The sequence below is a fragment of the Zonotrichia leucophrys genome, chromosome 3 (assembly GCF_028769735.1).
Source record: "Zonotrichia leucophrys gambelii isolate GWCS_2022_RI chromosome 3, RI_Zleu_2.0, whole genome shotgun sequence".
Classification (NCBI taxonomy): Eukaryota; Metazoa; Chordata; class Aves; order Passeriformes; family Passerellidae; genus Zonotrichia; species Zonotrichia leucophrys.
The window spans coordinates 58,427,895-58,448,328 of NC_088172.1; the positions used below are offsets into that span (position 1 = coordinate 58,427,895).

Genomic DNA, 20,434 nt, shown 5'->3' on the forward strand with positions numbered 1-20,434 from the left:
TTTGAATAAAATAACCGTCAGACAAAGAAAATAGTAATAAAAATAAGGCAGAGAAAGCGCAATAATTTAGTGTGAGCTACAGCTACATTTTTTTACTGTTTGCCTTGTTCTAAAGCATGTTGATGTTTTCTGTAGAAACACCCCCACCACCTGAGCCAGAAGTGGTGGCGTACGCTGCCTGCACACCGCTGTACTTGTTTGAAGAGGACATTTTTTCATTAACACGAATGGTGAGATCTGTGCTCTCAGGACAGGAAAGCATTACTTATTTTGTTATCAGAGTGTTTCATTTTGTTGCAACAATGTTATAACTAAAAGAATACAATTAGCACAATGAAACAGCCGCTAGATGATGACTGTCAGTAAAATTTATATTTTGGTACTTCTGTGTTCTGGACATGTGTTTTCCTGCCAAAGCTTGCTGATTTTACTCAGCTTTCCTCCACTTTCCTCAGGATTCCAGAAGCTGAAGTCTCCTGGGAGAGACTAGATGTCGACTAGAATATGTGTCATGATGAGATACTTTTGAATGGAAAGTCTAATTATTTTAAGGGCTACTTGAAAAACATGAATTTTAATTTTTTGAAGACTGCAGTTAAGATTCCCTGATATGCATTTTCCAGTATATTGCTTGTTGTTATAGCATGTTGTAGAAATACCATGTTTATATCAATTTCTGTCATTAGTGTTGTAACTGGTAAAAGCAGCTGGAAAAAGTGTAGCCCTTAATGCAGTCACACTCCTTAGAAAGCTTTTTATAATGCCAGAACAGGCTTTCTTAAGTCGATTATTAACTAGGCTTCCTTTTTTTTTTTTTTTTGTACATTTAAATTACATCTATCATAGTTAGATCGTTACATTTTAAGCTGCCTTCTCAGGAAACTGGTAAGCTTCATAAAGTAAAGAAATTTCCAGGAATGTTTTGCAGGTGTTATGCTTTAGTGCACTTAATTCTTGCACTATTTTCTTTTTAAAAATTGTGCTGTGTATTTTAGGCAACTTTTTAGAATAACTTGTTATTTGTGGTATTGTTTTAATTTATTTTAATATAAGGTCTCAGTCAATATTGTCCCTTTGCTAATAATAAGTAATGCTAGTCGTCAAAAAGCAAAGTGGAAGCAGGGACATGGGCTTGTATCTTTCCTGCCAACTTAACACCCTGAGTCTCAAACTCGACTACAGTCTGTTGGGATATAGAGATTACTGAAAAAGAGGTATGGCAGACCAAATAGGATGAGACAGATGAATCTATATGTCTAAACTAGTTTTTTTGTAAAGACTTGACAGAAAAATGGAAGTGGACAGAAATTCAATATAGAAGTGTAGAAGATTTCTTATGGATAAAAACCCCACCATATTCAAGGGCAGACAAAAACTACACTGATTGAAACAAAGTCTAGAAAATGAATTCACTGGGATAAGAGTTGCTCCCTAAACTTGGAAAAAATTTTGTCATTGACTGCAGTTGTGCCGGAATTTCCCTCATGAATTTTTGCAGTACCCCTTTTAGCTTTACTTTCTAGTGTGGTTTTCCTTGGATTGTTGTGTCTTGAATTTGTCTTAGTTTGCTCAAATAAAATGAAAAATAAAATCAGTAATTGAGTCATACAAGTCTGTAGTGTACTCAACAGATAAATTCTCCTTTATGATGCCTAACTGGTTATCTTCAAAATCCATTTCAATCTTTATAAGATACTGTGGATATTTTAACTGACATTTTTACTTTAAATTGTTCCCCACTCTTCAGCTAACTGACAACCACAACATTCTTCTCTACAGAGCTCATAAATACAGAACCAAAGGAACATTTTAAAATTAGTAGATGCAATCAGAGACTTGCTGATTAGTATTTTGAAGAAATAAGTTATCAGTGATTTATTTAGCATGTAAAAGAAAGTGTGCTTTTAAAATTAAAATTATGTATAAAGTCTTCTAACGAAGCTTTCAGGTGTGATGTTAAGTACTAGACCATTATTGTTTCAGTGGGAAGAGCACCACTAGATGTCCACATCTAAAATTGCTCTTAAGTCTGTTCCTAAGGGCTTTGGTATATAGGTCAACTGAAGTGTCTTTATTGTGTTTTATAAATGGGCCATCAAATAAAAAACCTAGCTTTAATATTGTGTTGGTTCAAAGCAATACATTACGGAATTTTTACAAATTATCTAAAAGAACAATTGATTTTAGAATTTTAACACTCTATAAACTCATCATGGAGTAAGGACTTTTTCTCCCAGAAAGTGTTTTTAAGGATTATTATTCAAAATAAAATATTGTGTCTATTGTTTTCTTACATATTCATTCTCTTCACTTGTATGTTATGCTTATATAAATAAGTTAAAGAAGTGGTGAATCTATTATAAAAAGTAAAATGCATGTAAACACTTCTAAGTATACTTTTGGTGCTGAATATCAAATTCCAATAAACATGTTTTTGGGTAGTCTTGCCAGATTGACTATATTAATTTTATTTGTTATACAAGCTATTACATTCCTTTGTGTGCATACTGTTCTTTTTTGTTAGACCGATATGAGGAGAAAGAAGATCTGAGCCAGTCAGGTTGTCCTTCCATGTTTTGTAGGCTGATTCTTCAGAAAAGATGAGGCAATATGGGCTTTGCCATATACATAGCCATCCTGTCCTGATAACTAGAACAAGGTCCTGTCCTCTGGTAGCACCTCCAGAACCACCAGCAATTCCTCCTTGGAAGCTTTTCCGTCCGAAAAAGGAAGTTGTTCTGAAATGTGAACCCCCAGGTCTGTCTACTAAAAATCCAAAATAAATTTGTAATTACGTTTTAATTATTTCAGGACCATACTTATCATCTGTTAGCTTAGTTTCAGTTGAACTCAATTTTGTATTACTTCCTCTTAGCCATATTTCCTACATGCTTTAAGAAGTGTCTTAATTTATGTTGAAAAAAGCACTCTAGTGGAGCAAATGAAGAGAGGATGTTATCAAAATAACACAGAAGCTCTCTGATGCAGAGCCATGAAAGCTTCTGAACACCTTTTAAAAATTTAAAGTATGTGACTAGTCCTGCTACATCAACTCACGGGGTTTAGAGTAATTTTTTTCTAGGGTTGTCTGTACTGCAAAATGGAGTTAGATGCATGATATGAGATGATAGCTTGAGCATGAAAGTGTTGCAGGCAGGCTAGCAAAGTATACTGGGATAAGAAAGAGGAAATTGGCAAAGGCAAAAAGTGCTGCCATAGTTGTTTTGAGCTACCCTGGACAACCTTGCATATAAGTTGGCATAATTTAATACTTTGCATGCTGAAGAACTGAGTATAATGCATTTATTTTTTCATTATATGTCACCTAGAACCACCCCTGTGTTTTCTGTTCCATTCAAGTGTATATGATAATACTTTGAAAATTATTTACGGGTGACAAGTCCCCATTGGAAATTATTTCTCAACATTAATAGTATTAATTACTTTTATGAATGTAAATATTTAACAAGTTGCTTTTTTCCCAGAGCCTGTGGTAGAGAAACCTGAAAAATTCGTTGAGATTGCTAGCCTATTTATTAAATACAAATTGGATATTATGAAAATACCAACGAACACGTAAGTATATAATGTAGTTTCAACATTAGCATTGTGAAAGTGTATTGTGAAAGTGCAATGGCTCTTTACTTGTGTCACAGGGGAAAACTGCTCAGATCATGTGCTGCTGAAGCACATCAGGACAAAGCATTCTGTTGATGCATTGGTGTCGTGTAATTAAGGACCTATCAGTGAACTGTACATTTAGGATCCATATTGGCAATACAACAGCTAAGTTTGTATACTAGATGCTTACAAAATGCTAATAAACACCTAAAAACTTCTGAACAGTTTCCTCTAGCTAATCCCAAGATGGTCTAATCAGGCACACAGGTGCATACATACACAATTGTGTTCACCCTCCAGTCTTTGAGGCTTACAAACAACTCCTGTTTTGGGAGTGCAGCACACACTTCTGTTGGGGATGCGAATCTCTGGGCTTAGCTTTTCTCCCTACAATCTGCTCATGTCTGCACTGCTGAGAAAGTGTCCCAGGGAGTGGACATGCACACTTGTCACATCCAGGACAGACAGTCCCCTAGGTAGATGTACACTTCTCAGGGCTTCTGATATTGGAGGACAGGGAATGCTGTCAGGCAAAGACATATTGCCAGATTCTCTACCCAGTGGGCCCAAGGATGTAGAATTCTTGCTAGATTACTTCTGCCAGAAATAAGAATATTCCTTGAAGTATTTCAAATTTTTCTTCAAACTACTGGTCTTTTTTAATTCTAACATATTACAGGGAAATAATTGGCTAGCCAGTCAGTATTTTCATGGGCATCACAAGTTTGATATGGAACTCTTAATGTTCATGAATAAAAGAGGCTGTTCTCTGTTCATGATTGTTACAATAGGCCTGAGAGTGCAAGCGAAAATGCTCATGGTCAAAACACAGCTTTGTATAAATGCCTTGTTTGGAAGACTTGTTTGGAAGTCCAATAAACCCTTGAAAACTAAAGTCTTTGTACAGGGTGTCTTAGAGAAGTTTCAGAAATTGTTGTATACATGACTTCTTGTTAATATTCCATGCTCAGCATAGTACTTGCTCCCTGACGAGAAAAGAAAGATTACCATAAAATGTATCAGAGCTGTGGGTTTTACCCTGGGACACACTGCATAATGCACTTCTGTCAGGCTTCAGCTTATGATGTGAACATTCAGACAAGGTATAGAATTATTCATCCTGTCTCTCTTATTCTGATTGAGCTTCTTTCATGAAGAATTGAATGTGTCTTATACCCAGTGTACACTGAAAGGATTATGTTGTTTTGGAGGATATGCCTTTTCTTGAGACTTGAGTCTAACAATAGGTTGTAAATTGTTGGACATCTGTGTATTTTCTTAGGGTGTGTACACCTTTTGTTGAGTACATCTCTAAATAAACTGACTAAATTACTAATATGTGGCAGGTTCTACATTTTGATTATCATAATATGACAGACTAATAATAAACCAGTTAGATATTTGTAATTTTCATTGAACATCAGCATTTTCCCATGGATGACATGACCTTGGAATATTCTGGGAATGTAATTGTTTTGCTGGTACAGTTGCATTTTGTTAGTTTAAAGTACTTAAATTACTGCTTGTTTTCAAACAGCAGGAGTAGAAATATATTATAATTGCTCTAAGCAATTAACAGACTATCAATGTAATGAGAGATTTGATACTGAAGGTGTTGAAGTATTTGCACTTTAACAGATTTTATATTGTTCTTTTATGTTTGATTGATTGCTTCATGGTCAACTTACCCCATTTGGGGAAGGATAGTTTATTTAATGTGTTAAGTTTCCATGACAATTCTCTACTTTAATCTTTGTGATTTAATTAACAGGTAGTAGCCAAAAAATATATAGCAGGTATTAATATTTCATTCAAGCAAAATAGCTGTTTAAATAAGATAAGGGACTTAGATACACAGTTGGGACTAAAATTTTTTAATCTTTTCCTTTTCTTCTAATAAATTATTTTGAAACACTTAAAGGGGAAATAATTTTGACTGTTACTGCAAAAGATCTTGATCTTTCATTATCTCAGTCCTTAGAAAGGGGGCTAGATAATACATGCTTGAATTTTAATTTGTTCTTTATTGCTGTAATAGCACAATTACACACTTAAGTCTAATTAGGATGAATGCAAAATTGTTTTGGTCTTGTTCTTCTCATTCTTCACTTAACAAGCAAAGAGTTACTTACATTTCCTTCAGTTTTTACTCCTGCCTCCAGTGAAGTCAGCAACAGAGCTTTCTTTTGCTAGTACCAGAATAGGCCTGCACAGTTTTCCTTGGTTATCCTGTGTTTTAGGGGTCTGGTAGCTATGGAGACCCACTTTGAGGGAAAAGAAAAAAAAGTATTCTGACACAAAACATTTTACTTTTTTTCTTACATCCATTAAAGTAGTATTTTTTCTTGTTGAGGGGCCATAGTAATTTATTCACTTCTGACATTATCATCTAGTTTTCAGCTGGCTTGGATTTTGCTTTTTTGAGGGTTAGTTAAGAGGTCTTTCTATCATAGGGTTGTGTGTAGTGCCAAGCAGTAAAGACAAGAAGTATATGAAGATATGGATTCTGTGCTGCCCTAGGAATCTTTCAAAATAAAGGAAACACAAATTATTTTGACAAAATTCTGTTAAGAATAGTTATGAAGACTGTCATTTGAAAGAAAATGTATGGATTAAAGTGTGTGCGTTGTCTTTTATTATATAGCCACGTTTCAAAGTCTATCCTCAAAAAAGGATTTCAGTCTATGTCCCATCTCGCTTCTGTTACTGAAACTGATGAAAATGAATATGACAGTAATGGGGATATGAATCAAAATGGGAGACACTCAAATGCAGAAGATTATTCTCAGGTAATAGTATTTCTATTTTTTTAAACTTGACCTAGTTTTATATTACAAAGGAGAGGAAAAGTTAAAATAAAACTACTTAATACTGAAATATATGTTTTCAAAGACATTTCAGAAAGCTTTTTCCTTTGCTATTTAACTAACTTCCTTATCATTTCCACTTTATAGTTATATTGATGTGTACTGATTGGGAAATCTTTCTTAGTGCCTATTCTTCAACTTTATTTTTTATGATTTTCCCTCACATTATAAAAGTTCTATTGCTAACACTGTCTTGGTTTCGCTCTTTAAAATCCTTTTGATGGGAGTATCTTAAGAAGATAGTCTGCAGTGTTTTAAATAAATATTACTTTATATTATGAGTAGTTTATTTTGAATGCAGAGGAAGATGTACCTTTGCATGTGACTAGAAAAATGTAAACTTTATTAACACATGCCCTAAAATGGCATCCTCATTTAAGACCAAATGGAAGGACTTCTGGGTAAGCCAGAAGCTTAGGCTTCCTGTGCAACTCTGTGAGGGAATGAAATTTTCCAAGATAGATAACATTAATCTTACATAAATTTAATGAGTCATTACCAGGATAACTTTGGAAAGTTGTAATTACTGATTTTTGTAATTGTTTTTGTTATTTCTGTTTTTAAATGGAATGTGTATATGCTACCATAGTCTGCTTTTAGATAAATCTTTAACAAATGCTCCTTCTAATATTTAAATTTTACATGCTTAACAGAGAAAAAATGATACTTTTAAGGACTTTCTGAACAATACATTTCATGAAAAAATATCTCATATGGGGAAATAGTGGGCAACATAGAGAAATAAAGACTTAAATACTCGCTTTAAAAGAAGCAAACAGAGCTCCTCTGAAGTTATTTCATTTGCTCAATACGTACAAAGAGACTCAATATGGCAGAGCCAGCATCTCTTCAATTTCAATCTGACTGCAGCAAACACTACTCAGAAGACCATTTGATAGCATTTCTCTTTTGGCTTTAAATTTTTAAATTATGGGAGGTAATTTTCTATGTAATTTTTGGAGTGTCTATTTATATTTCCTCTGCAGAGTACCCTCATACCATTTTTATATTTCAGATTTATATGTATGCTCTGTGTTTAGATAAGGTACATGTGTGGTTATCATTAGTGGATTTAATGATTTTAATATAAGGCAATTCTGCAGTGAAGAAGAATGCTTTACAATAGAATATATCTATGACCTCTGATTCTGTGATATATTTAGCTCTTCAGTATTTTGTGTGCATTTTATAAACAATAGCCTAATTAGTACTTCAATAGTACTTTACCTTTAAAAGTGTTTTTAATAATGGCATAATATAAAAATCCTTACAAAAAGCAGCAGGGTAAAAAGGTAAGTATGTCTTGGTTTGGGACCAATTTGGAAAAAAACCTCTGAAATGAGGTATTTCTAGAAACAAATTCAAGCGGCCTCTCCTCCCCACCAGTTTGGGAAAGATTTCCTTGGAGAAAAGTGGAAAAACCTGTTTATTTTAACAAGGAAAGTATTCACAAATATGAAAAAAATGAATAATATTGAACAATGGAACCACTTGCTGTTCTGAAGAGATGGAAAATTCAGAAAATCCTTTTTGCTGGCTGTAGCTCAGCTTGCTCAGTCCGTTTTCAGTCTCTCTTGCTCTGGAACATGCTGCATCCCAGGCCTCAGTGGGACACAGTGTGAGCTTCCAGTATTTTTTCTAAATTTTCAATCCAAAATCAGTTTGGACAGTTCCAAAAAAAAAACCAAAACAAAACCATGCTACAGTGCAAAAACTCTCTGTTTCAGCTAGCAAAAAAAACTAACTAAAAGCAAAATAAAGTTCTTTCTCACTGTTCATGCTACAAACACGCACCGAAAGAAAGAATGTGAACCAACAAGTGCAATTTCTGCAAATTCTGTGCTTCTTCTCCCACCTCTTCACTCTTAGAACCAATCTTAAAAGTGCAAAACTTAATATCCAACATGAACAGGACAGATGATTAGAAATAAAAGTATCATAAAATCTCATAAATCAAAGTAGCATCTTATAGCAAATAATAATTATTGTTTTCATTAATTCAGTCTCTAGGTGTACAAATATAGATTTGGCTAGTTACAAATTAATAGAAGTTTATGTGCTGGAAGCATTGAAGGAGTGTGAAACATGGCTTAGATTTTCTCCCCTAGTCCAAGAGTGATTTGAAGGATGATCTATTACAGTAGGACATGCAATCAAGGAGACACAAGAGCAAGTATGAAAATACATGATAAAACTGGAATGGTTGGAAGAAGACATGAATGTGATGTAGGCAGGGTAATCTGATTCAGGCATGGAATGTAAGAAGTTATGAACAGCTAATTGACTTGTACATGAACTTTACTTTTGTCTCAATTTAAACCTCAGTTGAAAATTCTATGTCTGTTAATAGCTAGAGTATGCAAGGAGAACTTCATTTTTACAGATTATAAAAGAAAATGGTTTTTAACTTGGAGGACAATCTTCTTTTTTTCATATATTAAATCTTTTCATTAACAAAATTATGTGGATACCTTCTCGCAAATTCATAAAGGACGAGCTTGCTTTCTGTAGTTTTTAAACTTGAGATAGTAATATATCCTTTTTGAAAACAAATCAATTAGTGATTAAAAAAGCAAACACTGAAAGAGAAACTTTGATATCCTGAATTCGCTTTATTATTGCTAATTTTTAGAATTTTGTATTGCAACATACTGAATGTGAATAACTTTGTCTCCATTTTAAACTGTGTGATTACTAGTCAGGAGACATCAGCTTTAAAACCTTTGATACAGATTTGGTAAATCTTTGGGATACAGCAGTTCTATGCTTTAAGCTGACTGAAATTCAGTCAGCTGCTGTGCTAGATGCTCAACAAGTTTAAATTGGCATATTTCAATTCGCTCTAATGTGAACTGCATGAAGTAACTTTACTGAATATCTGATTCACTGTTCCTAAGGTCTGTTGTCACAGAAACAGAGACAAGTGATACATGAAAGACAAAATTCTAGGAGCTAGATGTACCTTCTTTGAAAAATATGAAGTTGAAAGACATGCCATTATCTCTCATGTCCTCAAAGTATTCATGTTAAAATATAGAAATGCTTCATTATTTAATTTTTCAATTTTTTTTTTTTTGCTATGACTTTCCCATTCATTGATTTTATGGTCCTGGTAGCATTTGGATTTGCACTAGAGAAAAATATTTTAAAATAGCTAATTTTGGCAGTTAAATTTATCTTAAATCACTGTTCTTAAGAAAATTAATTTTGTCCATTTTTTTAAAAAACTCCATAACTTTGAGCCAAATTCTTATATGGAGAGACTCTCTCTTATGCTTGTTCAATAGAAAGGTAAGTAATTTATAAGTGTAGCACACAATTAAATACATGTGAAAGTATTTTGTGGCCAAGAAAAAACCAAAACTGTCACCATATATAAATTGCACAGTCTTGCAGATTTCTGCAACAGTAATTTTGTCAAATGCTTCTGAGAAAAAGATTGTCCTGGAGTAGATAGATGTTTCCTTGTAGATCTGCCATTCAAAAGCCTACTTGAATATTCTTCATTGAGATGAATTTTTTGATAGAAGTTATCTCCAAATCCATTGAGAATAAAGCTCTATGTGTTCTGTTTGAGGATATGCAAAGCAAGAAAACCAGAATATGTTTACCATCAGTATGTGCAAAGGCTAGTAGATATTTTAATATATTGAACTGATTGCTATGTTCATACATCTTAAGCATATTTCTCTTTGTGGCCTCTTCAGTGTCAAGCTCCCTGGCAATGCCAATTTCTAGCACAAAAGTGTTAGAGTCTCCAAACTCTCCCAGTGATACAATACAAAAACCTTGTTCTTCAATGTTAATGTTTTTTTCATGTTTTTTAATTCAGTCCATTATCTTCTGGTGTGCAACTGATACCATTTTATTTAATTTGCATGCTCATGTGTGCTTTTTTCGTGTTCCCCATAAACGTTACTGACTGATGTGTCATAACAAGCTTATACTTCTTTTCTCTCCAATCCTTCTTGTGTTGTATTGGTATTGAGTCACCAGAAGAGCTAGGTAGGAAATAAAACAAATCTATTTTCCTCACAAATGTTATCATTTTGAAAATTACTTCACCCTGCATAAAATGGAAATTCCCTGCTTATTATTTTCAGGGAAAAATTACACATGACATATAAGGCACATAAATGAAAAGAGACTTGAGAGGAGGAATTTAGACATTTGTAGTATAGAGACACTTTAATGGGCCCACAATTGTCTACTTGCACATGCATATAGGGCAGCTTCAACATTAGAGACTAAGTATAAGAGGTGACAAATTCATAATCCAGTATTTTTAAGCTATTTCTATACCTCAGTTTGTGTACAGCTTTGCAGATGTTTGTTCTTTTGTAACATTTCCTTTTTTCAAAACCCACCTCTGTTACCTACTCTCTCATTACAGGTAAAATGAAAACTGATATTCCCTTAAGTGAGCATAGTGACTGAGAAATGAAAAAAAAGACTCCCCAAATGACTGTAGATGCAAAACCCTTTGATGATATAACTCCCAGGTCAACATCAAACCTTGAAATTTAATACAGGTTTAGATCTTAAGTAATATTTTTGGTCATCTTTGTAATTTTGAAGGAATTGAGAGGGATTTTTTATCTTAAAAATGTGTACCTAAAACTTTATTCCTTCACCTGCGCTTATAGTCAGAGAGTTTATTTTTTAAGAATACTGCTGTTTTTCACAGAATAACTTGTGTGTTAAGTTTTGCCATGCATAATTTGTACAATAGAAATGGCAACTGTTTTTATAAGAATATCAGATAAATTTTAAAACTTATTTTGTGTTAGATTTTAATAAAATAAAAATATAGCTAATGTAAGGAGGCTGAAAAATATGAATTGAAACCTTGAACATAACAAGATAGCTATAAATTTATGAGTTACCATTATTTTTTACAAATATGCACTAATGATTATGAAATTTAAGAGATGATAAATTAGATTTTTAAGTCATCTACAGAATTTTCATTCAGATTTGCCGTTCATTGAAGGAAGAGGAATAATTATTTCTTCCCGAATCTGTGTGCATCATTCCGTGTTCACAGCTGGATCTAAGTATTTTCTGATTTATTTCTTTATAAGATACTGTGGCAGCAGAGTTGACTTTTCAGGCAATGTGTGTTCATTAAGGTGGAAAAATTATTTTCTATTTCTGTGCCAATGTCTTAGGCACAATACATGAAGCAATAGTATAAAAGAATGAGAACTTTCTTGACACTCCAGTTGTCTCCAAGTGGGTGAGGATTAGGTAGATGAACACATCCTGTACCACTGAAAAAGCAGGCAGCTTTTGACTGTGTTATGCTTGTGCTCCAAAAACTGAGTAAATGAGTCTAGGGAGTCTCTACACAGCTGTGGTTAGACTGGTTTCACAGCTCAGACTGCATGAAGCTACTAAGAATCCAGATTTTCCAGGGCACCTTCTCCTTTTTTGCTGGAAATTCTGTTGATGCCATTTTTGAGGATTTTCTGTATCTTTCCAGGCTTTCCTGCTGCCAACTGTTAGCACTGACAAAGTAGCTCTTATATTAAGCTGCCTCATGTCCATACTGGAAGTGTGGATCATGTGTACTTTCCATGAGCAGTATATTGGGCAGAAAGTGATAGACTTGTTGGACAGATGTTGCAGTCTCCAAGGTTTATGCAGTAGATCTCATGCCTTTTATACTTTGTACATGCCCAGAATTTCTGAGAAGAAACTCAATAAATTGTACAGCTGACATGTATCTGTTTGGTAAGTCCTGTGACTCCCACAAGAAATTTGGCAACATTGGAATTTTGAAAGTTTTAGGCTCACATGGAGAAATATGACAGCTCTGTGCATGTGTACTTCTGAAATCACATTTTCAAGGGAAGAGATAGTCCATGTGATTTTTTAGATTTGTATGCTGAGACATGACTCTCAATGGGACATGACAAGTGATCACAGCTTGACTTGTTCTGAACAGTTGTGTGTACTGAGTTCTGCAAACAGGAGTTGAAGTACATGAATATTTGCAAGATGTGGTCTTTTCAGCTCATAGAAAAACAATAAATTAATCTTTAAAAATAACTGTAAAGCACAATATATTTCCATTACTAAATTCTTAACCCAAGTGTTAACAATTTCAGCAGTGTCTTAATTTTTCTCTTAGTTGCTCTTAATTTTAGGTCTGTCCCCAGCGTTGGCTCATGAACATCAAAAAAGCACAAAAGCCCATAACAGACTCAGAATAGAATTTCAGATTTGTGCTGTGCAAAAATGGGACTTCCAAATTTGCATAATAAACAATATTACAGTTAAATTATGTGTATTAAATTATTTGCCACTTCCAGCTTTGGGATAGAGACTCTTAAATCCATAGTTTATTTGCTCAGGTCTTTCCTTTGTTAATTCAGAGAGTATCAAACACCTAAAATTTTGCCTGAGCCTGTTCCCATGTCCTGAGCCCATAGAGATTTTGTGAAATGGTGCAGGAAGCCTTTCACTGGGGCTAGAAATTAAAGTAGGAAGCCATGAGGTTTTCCTCTACGGAAGCATTCATGGGTCCCTTCACATAGTATATGCAGGGTAGTCCGTAATAGGAGGGTTGAGGCAGACCTGGATTTCCAGCACAATCACCTTGTGCAAGGTTTAGGTACTGTTTTGACCTGCCATCCAGGCTAACTCAGACTGTCTAAATTATGTCTGTCTGCCCCTCTAAATATATTTCTTGATTGTACTGAAAAAGCATAAAAGCTCCAAGTCAGCACAGCTCACACAGCTCTTCTTTGAAGTGCAGAACAGAAAAACACTGTATATGTCCAGCTGCTGGCCAGGTCAGTGCTACCAGCTTCAGCATCAGCACCTTTAACACATGTGAAGATACATGAGGGAATATATGAGGAGTTTGGGTGGCAAATCTGGGTAAAGGGAGACCTGGGATGAAAGGAAGCTTGGAAATTTGTTTGTAAAAGCTTTTTTAGGCTTTAATATTTGCCTTTGAAAAGGCAAAGTTAGTCCAGCTAAGCCATTAATCATACTGCATTGAAATAGGAAGTAAACTGGAAACTGTGCAATTTCTTTCTCCTGCCCAACTTCACAAAAGAAAATGAAAGAGGTAGAAGTGACTATTTCAGTGTATGTCATATTGCAGACAAGGGGGCAGTCAGAAGGAAGGATGACTAGGCACATGTTTTTAAGTCTAAAATTTTAATCTCTCAAAGACTAGGACCCTGTATTTGTAAATTTAATGAGTGCACTTTCTGAAAGGCAGGCTAACTTCATTTAAACTTCAAGTGTCAGCATCTATATTGCATTCATATTAGTTCAGCAAACCCAGCTTGGAGCTGGGGTTGACCAGGATAAAGTCCTTTGCCAAAAGCATTAAGTAAAGAGGCTACTTTTTATTTCTACAGTGATAGAAAACAAAAGATGCTATTGTAATCAAGGATGCTGTTGCTAATTACATTTGTGTACTGTCACTTGCACAGCAAGAAATGCTTGTTGGAAAAGGAGTTCCTCTTTCAAGTATCTTTTTCAAGAATGGAAACAGAAAAAAATTGAATCCGTTGTAGAATATGAATATCAGTTCTTAGAATAAAAATTACTTTATTGTCAAAAACCAGTAATATCAAAGAACATCGTTTTAATAGTGAAGTGGTGTATGAAACAGCTTTTATCTCACATTGCATGTGACATGTACTTCTCTAGAAAAACATCAGTCTGTTGCTGATATGTACGTAGGTATTATGATGAAATTTGCTACTTTTATTTTTCATTTAAAAACCCAGCCCAAATCTATGATGATAACTTACCAGTTTGTTTCTGTCTCTGGAAGGACTGCCCCAAATCAGGTATTTTCTCTCACAAAATAATGCAAGATTATAATCACCATCATTACTTTTTCCTTGTTTTGTTTTTTCACTGTATAGAAGACCAGTCCCTCGTTGCAACAAAATGCAGAGGTACTCAGTAAAGGTAAGTGTGTGTAAAGTTTATAGTCAGAGTTTTACCATCCCCATGTTGTTTGGTGTCTGTTAATCCTCATGTACATATATCAGCAGTCTTCCTTATTTATGGGTGTTGGTTTTACAGGAAAAGATTTCAAAGAACTGCTACTAGTATATATAATTACGTAAAATCTTCAGTTTGGTGTTCAAAAAAATTCAAACACTTCTCATAAGTTACTCTCCAGGAACATATGGTAGATTTTGTACAGAGAGCTATTTTTTAAGAACTATGAATTATAGCATTTTCTCTTTTTTTCCTTAAAAATGGCAAAAAAAGACCCAAAACCCAGCTTTCATTTTAATGTGTGCTCCTTTGGAATGTGTTTTACATCACTATTTCAAGAGTATTCAAAATTTTTTCAAAACTAATACCGCATTTTTAAAGTTACTTTGAATGTTTGAAGGATCTGGTCAGAAAAGTAAGAAGCTCTTAAAAATAAGAGTACTGTTGTTGTTTTACTAGAAGCCTAACACCCATCTTAAATTGAAGAGGAAGTCTAGATTTTTCAGCTTTCAGGTAGTTTTTCCATAGTTGAAGGAAAGGAAAAAGGCCTTTGGTGCCTTTCCTTATATTGCATTTCTTTCAGTTCTTGAATAAGAGGTGCAAACTAATTTAGAGCCACACATTAGCTATGTGTGTATTGGTGATAATGAAATATTGCAAAGCACATTTAAATATAAATTATGTATGTTTCTAATAGTTTTCTCATTTGTTATACCTTATGTTTGAATATTATCTCATCTTTTTACCTCAGCATGCATTCTAAATTAATAGCTGTTCAGTTCTTCTGTTCTCAGTTGTTGAGCTATCTCAAAACTTCTTTTTGGGCCAGGTCAATGATTTTCAGTAACTACTTATATGAATCTCAGAGAATAAATGCAGAGAAAATTACATTACAACACAAAAAGTTATTGAGTGATTGCAAAACCTGGCTACGTGTTTATATTTTGGTGTGAATCTGACATTAATTCTGATTTTCTGATGTGATTTAGTACAAATCTGTTTCTGTTTAGAAGTAGCTAGACTGATTTGTGTGAGGGTAAAGGGAGACCTAGGTAAAGGGAGGAGCATCATAAGGGTACTAAGTAGCAGAGGCAAGGCTAGGCCTTTGTGTCCTCCAAATTTCTCTGCGTTTTTTTCTGTGGGTTGTCAAATACTGCCTCATTAGCCTTCCCTGAATTGAAGCTTTGGTCAAGGGGATGTATTTTTCTTTATGTCGATGAATTTAGGTTTCCAGAAATCATGTGTATGTATACCTAACAAGCTGATTTTGAAGATTCTAGGGCACAGTTCAATATGTGGTAGTTTATTGAGTCAAACTACTTAAGCTGCTGCAGATTCAAACCCTAAATTTCTGTATAGAGTTGCTTCAGTCACCATTTGAGTTATTTAGGTTAGTGGGATAGCTTTTAAACTGTACGCATAATAACTGATGTATGGGTAATTTTAGGGTAATTTTTAAGAATGATACGACTTTAAATTGCATATTGTCACTGTATTGGCTCTTGTGTGTCTTTTTATCTTTGCAGAAGAGCATGACAATATCAGTTTAGCTTCAAAACAAACGTCAGAGAAAGCTGATACGGATATGAGGAGCCAGACAGGGACTAAATCAAAGGATGAAACAGCATCAGAAAAGATTTCAGTTTCCAGGGAAACCTGGATTACCTTTGAAGATTTCTGCATTTGTTTCCAGTAAGGAATAGAGGGTTTGGGGTTTATTCCATACAATATACTGTATAACAATGATAAAATTCAAAACATGGCTATATAAAAACTGCATCTTCATGACAGATTTTCTTTGTATAGGCCACTCTTCAGACCAGACACACTGTCCCTGTGACAGAGGGTCTGTGGCTGCAGCCCTGCTCTGTGCCTTGGGTGTGTCCTCCAGAATACAGTGGAGAACACAACATCAGCCCATAAAGCAGCTGTCAGACTGCAGCTGGGGTGGAAGATTGTGGGTCATGGAGTGTTGTGGCCATTAGATGCCTTTACCAACTATGAGGCACTGGGCAGGCACAGTCTGCATCAAGACAACACAATTCCAAAGAAAAATGAAAGTTGTGGAAATCTGTTGCCATCAGCATAGCTTTGCTTGATCAACTAGATGTTTTTGTCTCATTCTCTTTTCAATATTCAATTCCAAGGCATTTATGCCTCTGAAAACAGAAAAAAGTACTTGTAGCATCATATCTTCAGCTTCTGTCTTTCAGATTTAAGGAGCCTGGTAGAGTACATATCCTTTAGAGAATATAAGATTGCTGAGGGAAGTAATTTTTTCAGAGAAAATTAATCTAGTTCTTTTCTTGTTTGAATGTGTAACTGAGATTTCTTTGTGAAGCTTCTATTTTCAAAAATGTTTAAACTCTACTCACTCTCTGAAGTAGAATGTATGACTTTTATACCAGCCAGCAGTAGAAGAACTTTAGGAAGTTCTTAGATCACTTTAGGCCTTATTAAGATTTCCATGCTAGTTTGCTAGTTTTAGGTAGTCCTAGGTCCTGGAAGATAGGACATTCATAAAAAAAAAAAAAAAAAAAAAAAAAAAAAAAAAAAAAAAAAAAGGCATCACAAGAAATTTGATTTCCTCTAAAAGTCTTGGTCACATACAGAGAATATTTCATATGAACTTTCTACCTTTTTAGCCAAATGTTAAATTACTGTCGACCTTTTGTAGACCTATATTAATTAAGGCAAAAAGCATTTGTCAGTTTCTTATCTCTAAGTGAGAGTTTATTTTCACAGTCAACTGATAAAGTAGCTGTTAAAGAGCATCTTCATTGACCTTTGAAGAATTTATCCCTCAGAAAAAATTAGGCACCTAAGATTTTGATTTCACATATCTATTCAGTTGAAAGCTTTTCCTACTCTGTCATGCCTACCTCTTAGATACAATGAAAATAAGAAGAATGTTCATAGAAGTGAGGAATATTTCAGTCATTGTAGGAATTGACATGCCAGAACTAGATCAGGATTCCTGTGAAATTTCTGAGTAACCAAAGCATTGATTCAAATCTGATTCCATCCTCAATTAAAGCTGAAGCCATTTATGTCTCCCTTGGTGAAATCAAAATAAAAAAAAATTGTAGTCAGGAACTATGTAACTTTCTGAAGGTCTGCAAACAGCACAGGGCTAAAAAAAATTAATAAAATATATAAAACAGTCCATCTTTCAGTTATACTTTGTATAAAACTTCATTCCAGTAATTTTTATGTGGGTATGGAAGTATTAAATTAATATTAGCATGTTACCATTTACAGGTTGAAAATAAAAAAATTAGTGGGCTGACCTCCAATGGAAAAGTGCAGAAATGAAGCAAATCTATGAATTAATTTCAGCTGCTTTCTCTGGAGATTAATTTTATTTACCTTTATTATAACCAATAATGTTGAACCATTTTTGAGAAATAGCTGTGAGTCTGACTTGTGAAAGTAAAATTAATGTCTTGTGCTGTGAAATAGGCATTTACCTAAACTATGTAATTTCTGCTGATTTTTTTAAAGTCATATATATCTTATATTTCAATTTTATATTCTTCTTAGGAGGCTGTATGTTTTCCACAAGCCAGATACATATGCTTATAGCTATCAGAAGACAAGTTTTAAGGTAAATGGCTGTATTGTGCTTTTTTTTTCAAAGTCTTATATAATTAGATAATACATATAATCCTCTTAAAGGAAACTGGTTGAGCATATAGAACTGCTATTACTGAAAAATAATAATGCATTAAGGTTGTTGTAGTCAATACAAATGTATGTTTGCAAGCAAATATGTCGCATTATATGTATGTGTTTAAGAAAAGGAGAAATGCTGTGGAATGCTACTGCACAATAACAAAGAATGGCTTATGTAAAGAAAAATTATAGTGAATCAGATCTCCAACCACTCTTTATTTTGATTTAAAACTACCTTTTAACAATTTGGTGCCTGAATTGAATTTAATGATGATCCAGCTACAGAATCTGCTCTTCAATTCTCCTTCATCTTCCCCTGTTACCTAAAATCCAAACTGTGAGTATGTTTAGCATAACATTCCATTTTCTCTGCAAATGCTAAGTCCTTTTGTTATTTACAGCACCCTGCTGCAGGGATTTAGAAATACTCTCTAGTTACGTTCAAATAATAGAATTTCTCTAAACCTGCCATTAGTTCATATCATCAGGAGGTTATTCAACATGCTTGAATATCCTGTCCCAGCTCTTTTTTATAGTGTATCTGAAGTGTAATTGTAGAGTACTGAAATGTAAACTCCAGGTGTGAAGTTCATGTAAAATCCTGCACTGAGAAGGTTAACTACATGGATTAATGCTCCGTAATTGCAGTACACCTGCAATTTCCCACCTCTCAGTAATCACATCACAAGAAATTTTCCTAATGACTGCACGATATACTTTTGTAAGCCATAATCAGCATTAAGACTGTGTAAGCCTGTGTGCTCTAGTGCCAAAAAAAACCTAACCCTTTGCTGTAAAAACATTTCAATTTCTAACATTGAAAGAGATGATATGTTTACAGTATTGGGTAAATTCTGTATCATGCTTATAAAAGAACATTTTCATATTGTGATAGGAAGATATATATATACCCAAAAAATGGATTTATATAGCTCTGGAATATCCAAGAACACCTGTACTGTATAGTTCTGTACTGTAATAGCTCTGAAGAAGGAAGCCCATTCACCATAAGATTTTGAAGAATTACTAGGAACAATAGAATCATTCTATAGTTTCTAATATTGGCATAGGAATAATGTATTAAAGTTAAGAGAGAAAGATTTTGTCCTCATAGAGATTTGTAGGAGAAAAACCCCTTTGTAAGGGAGGATCCCTCATATCTACAAATGCAAAGAGTACTTATTTCTTTTAAGTTTTCTGTGATTAATTAGAATCAGAATGTTGCAGCAAAACCCAAAATTTTTGGTCTTCTTTTAATTATTGTTTGGCAATTAAAAATACTGCTTTTTGGTACATATGTCAGTATAATATAGAAGTAGATATATTCTCATGCAAAAAAAATGTTCTGTTTCCTTTTATTTCTTAAGTGAACACTATTTTACATGCAGCATGAGGCTCTGGGCTTAAATGGCTTGTTCTAAAATTTGGAAGAAGTAGTGACAATTATTTGCTTACTTCCCACACCATACCTTAAGTCACCATATCCAAAATCTTACACCTACTTTGTATAAGGCCAGTTGGACAGGATTTAGTGCAAGTGAATGAACAAATGTCCATTTTTCTATACAGTCTTCTGATGAGGAAGTCTTCTATTATTTAATTGTGGACAGTGTGATGCCCATTGAAATGCTGGTTAGCTTTTCTGCATTAGTGCACTGGTATGTTACTGAAGGTAAGGCCAACACACAGAAGTACACGTCAGTGTTGTGTTTTCCCATTCTTGAATATGTTTGTTCTGTTGTCTTTGTCTGTTGTTTACTTGGGCACAGTTTGAGAGTTTAGCAATAGTTTGAAATAGTCAAATTGGTTTTAAGGAATACACTAATATTCAGGCAATGCTTCATCATTGTTTCATTGATGATGAGCATTTTCATGAGAGAATCATTCCCTTTTCTGTTTATTATGATTTTCTGGAAGTTTTTCATCTGTATATTTCTGGAATGGATTTCCTTGTGTTTCTTGTGGTTTCTTTTCTACAAATTCCATTCTTGCAAACTACTTTATTCCTTAGCAGATCACAATGCAGCAAAACCAGCAATATAACAAAAGTAATTTTCTGAAATGATTTTTAAAGCGATACACAATAAGCTCTCAAGCACCTTTAAGTTGGCTTTTTCAAAACCTAACAACTTGAAATATTTAAATTATAATTCCTTGTATTTCATTAAAAACCTTGAATGGAATTCAGGAGAGTGATGGCATTTTATGGTAGTTGGCTTAGGTTAATCAGATATTTAAACACTTGATGTTGATGTAATTTAATGCATCTAGAGTGGAGTAGAGTGAATTAAAGA

General features: G+C 34.1%; 1 protein-coding gene across 1 annotated transcript in view; it reads left to right on the forward strand.

The window, feature by feature from the left end:
- ADGB (androglobin) overlaps positions 1 to 20,434 on the forward strand; it is a 97,784-nt gene that overhangs the window by 35,697 nt on the left and 41,653 nt on the right. The window contains exons 9-16 of the mRNA XM_064706972.1: positions 136 to 230; positions 2,583 to 2,757; positions 3,486 to 3,576; positions 6,266 to 6,410; positions 14,384 to 14,429; positions 15,992 to 16,157; positions 18,009 to 18,072; positions 19,710 to 19,812. Coding sequence (XP_064563042.1) covers positions 136 to 230; positions 2,583 to 2,757; positions 3,486 to 3,576; positions 6,266 to 6,410; positions 14,384 to 14,429; positions 15,992 to 16,157; positions 18,009 to 18,072; positions 19,710 to 19,812 — 885 coding nt within the window. The remainder of the gene's footprint in view (positions 1 to 135; positions 231 to 2,582; positions 2,758 to 3,485; positions 3,577 to 6,265; positions 6,411 to 14,383; positions 14,430 to 15,991; positions 16,158 to 18,008; positions 18,073 to 19,709; positions 19,813 to 20,434) is intronic.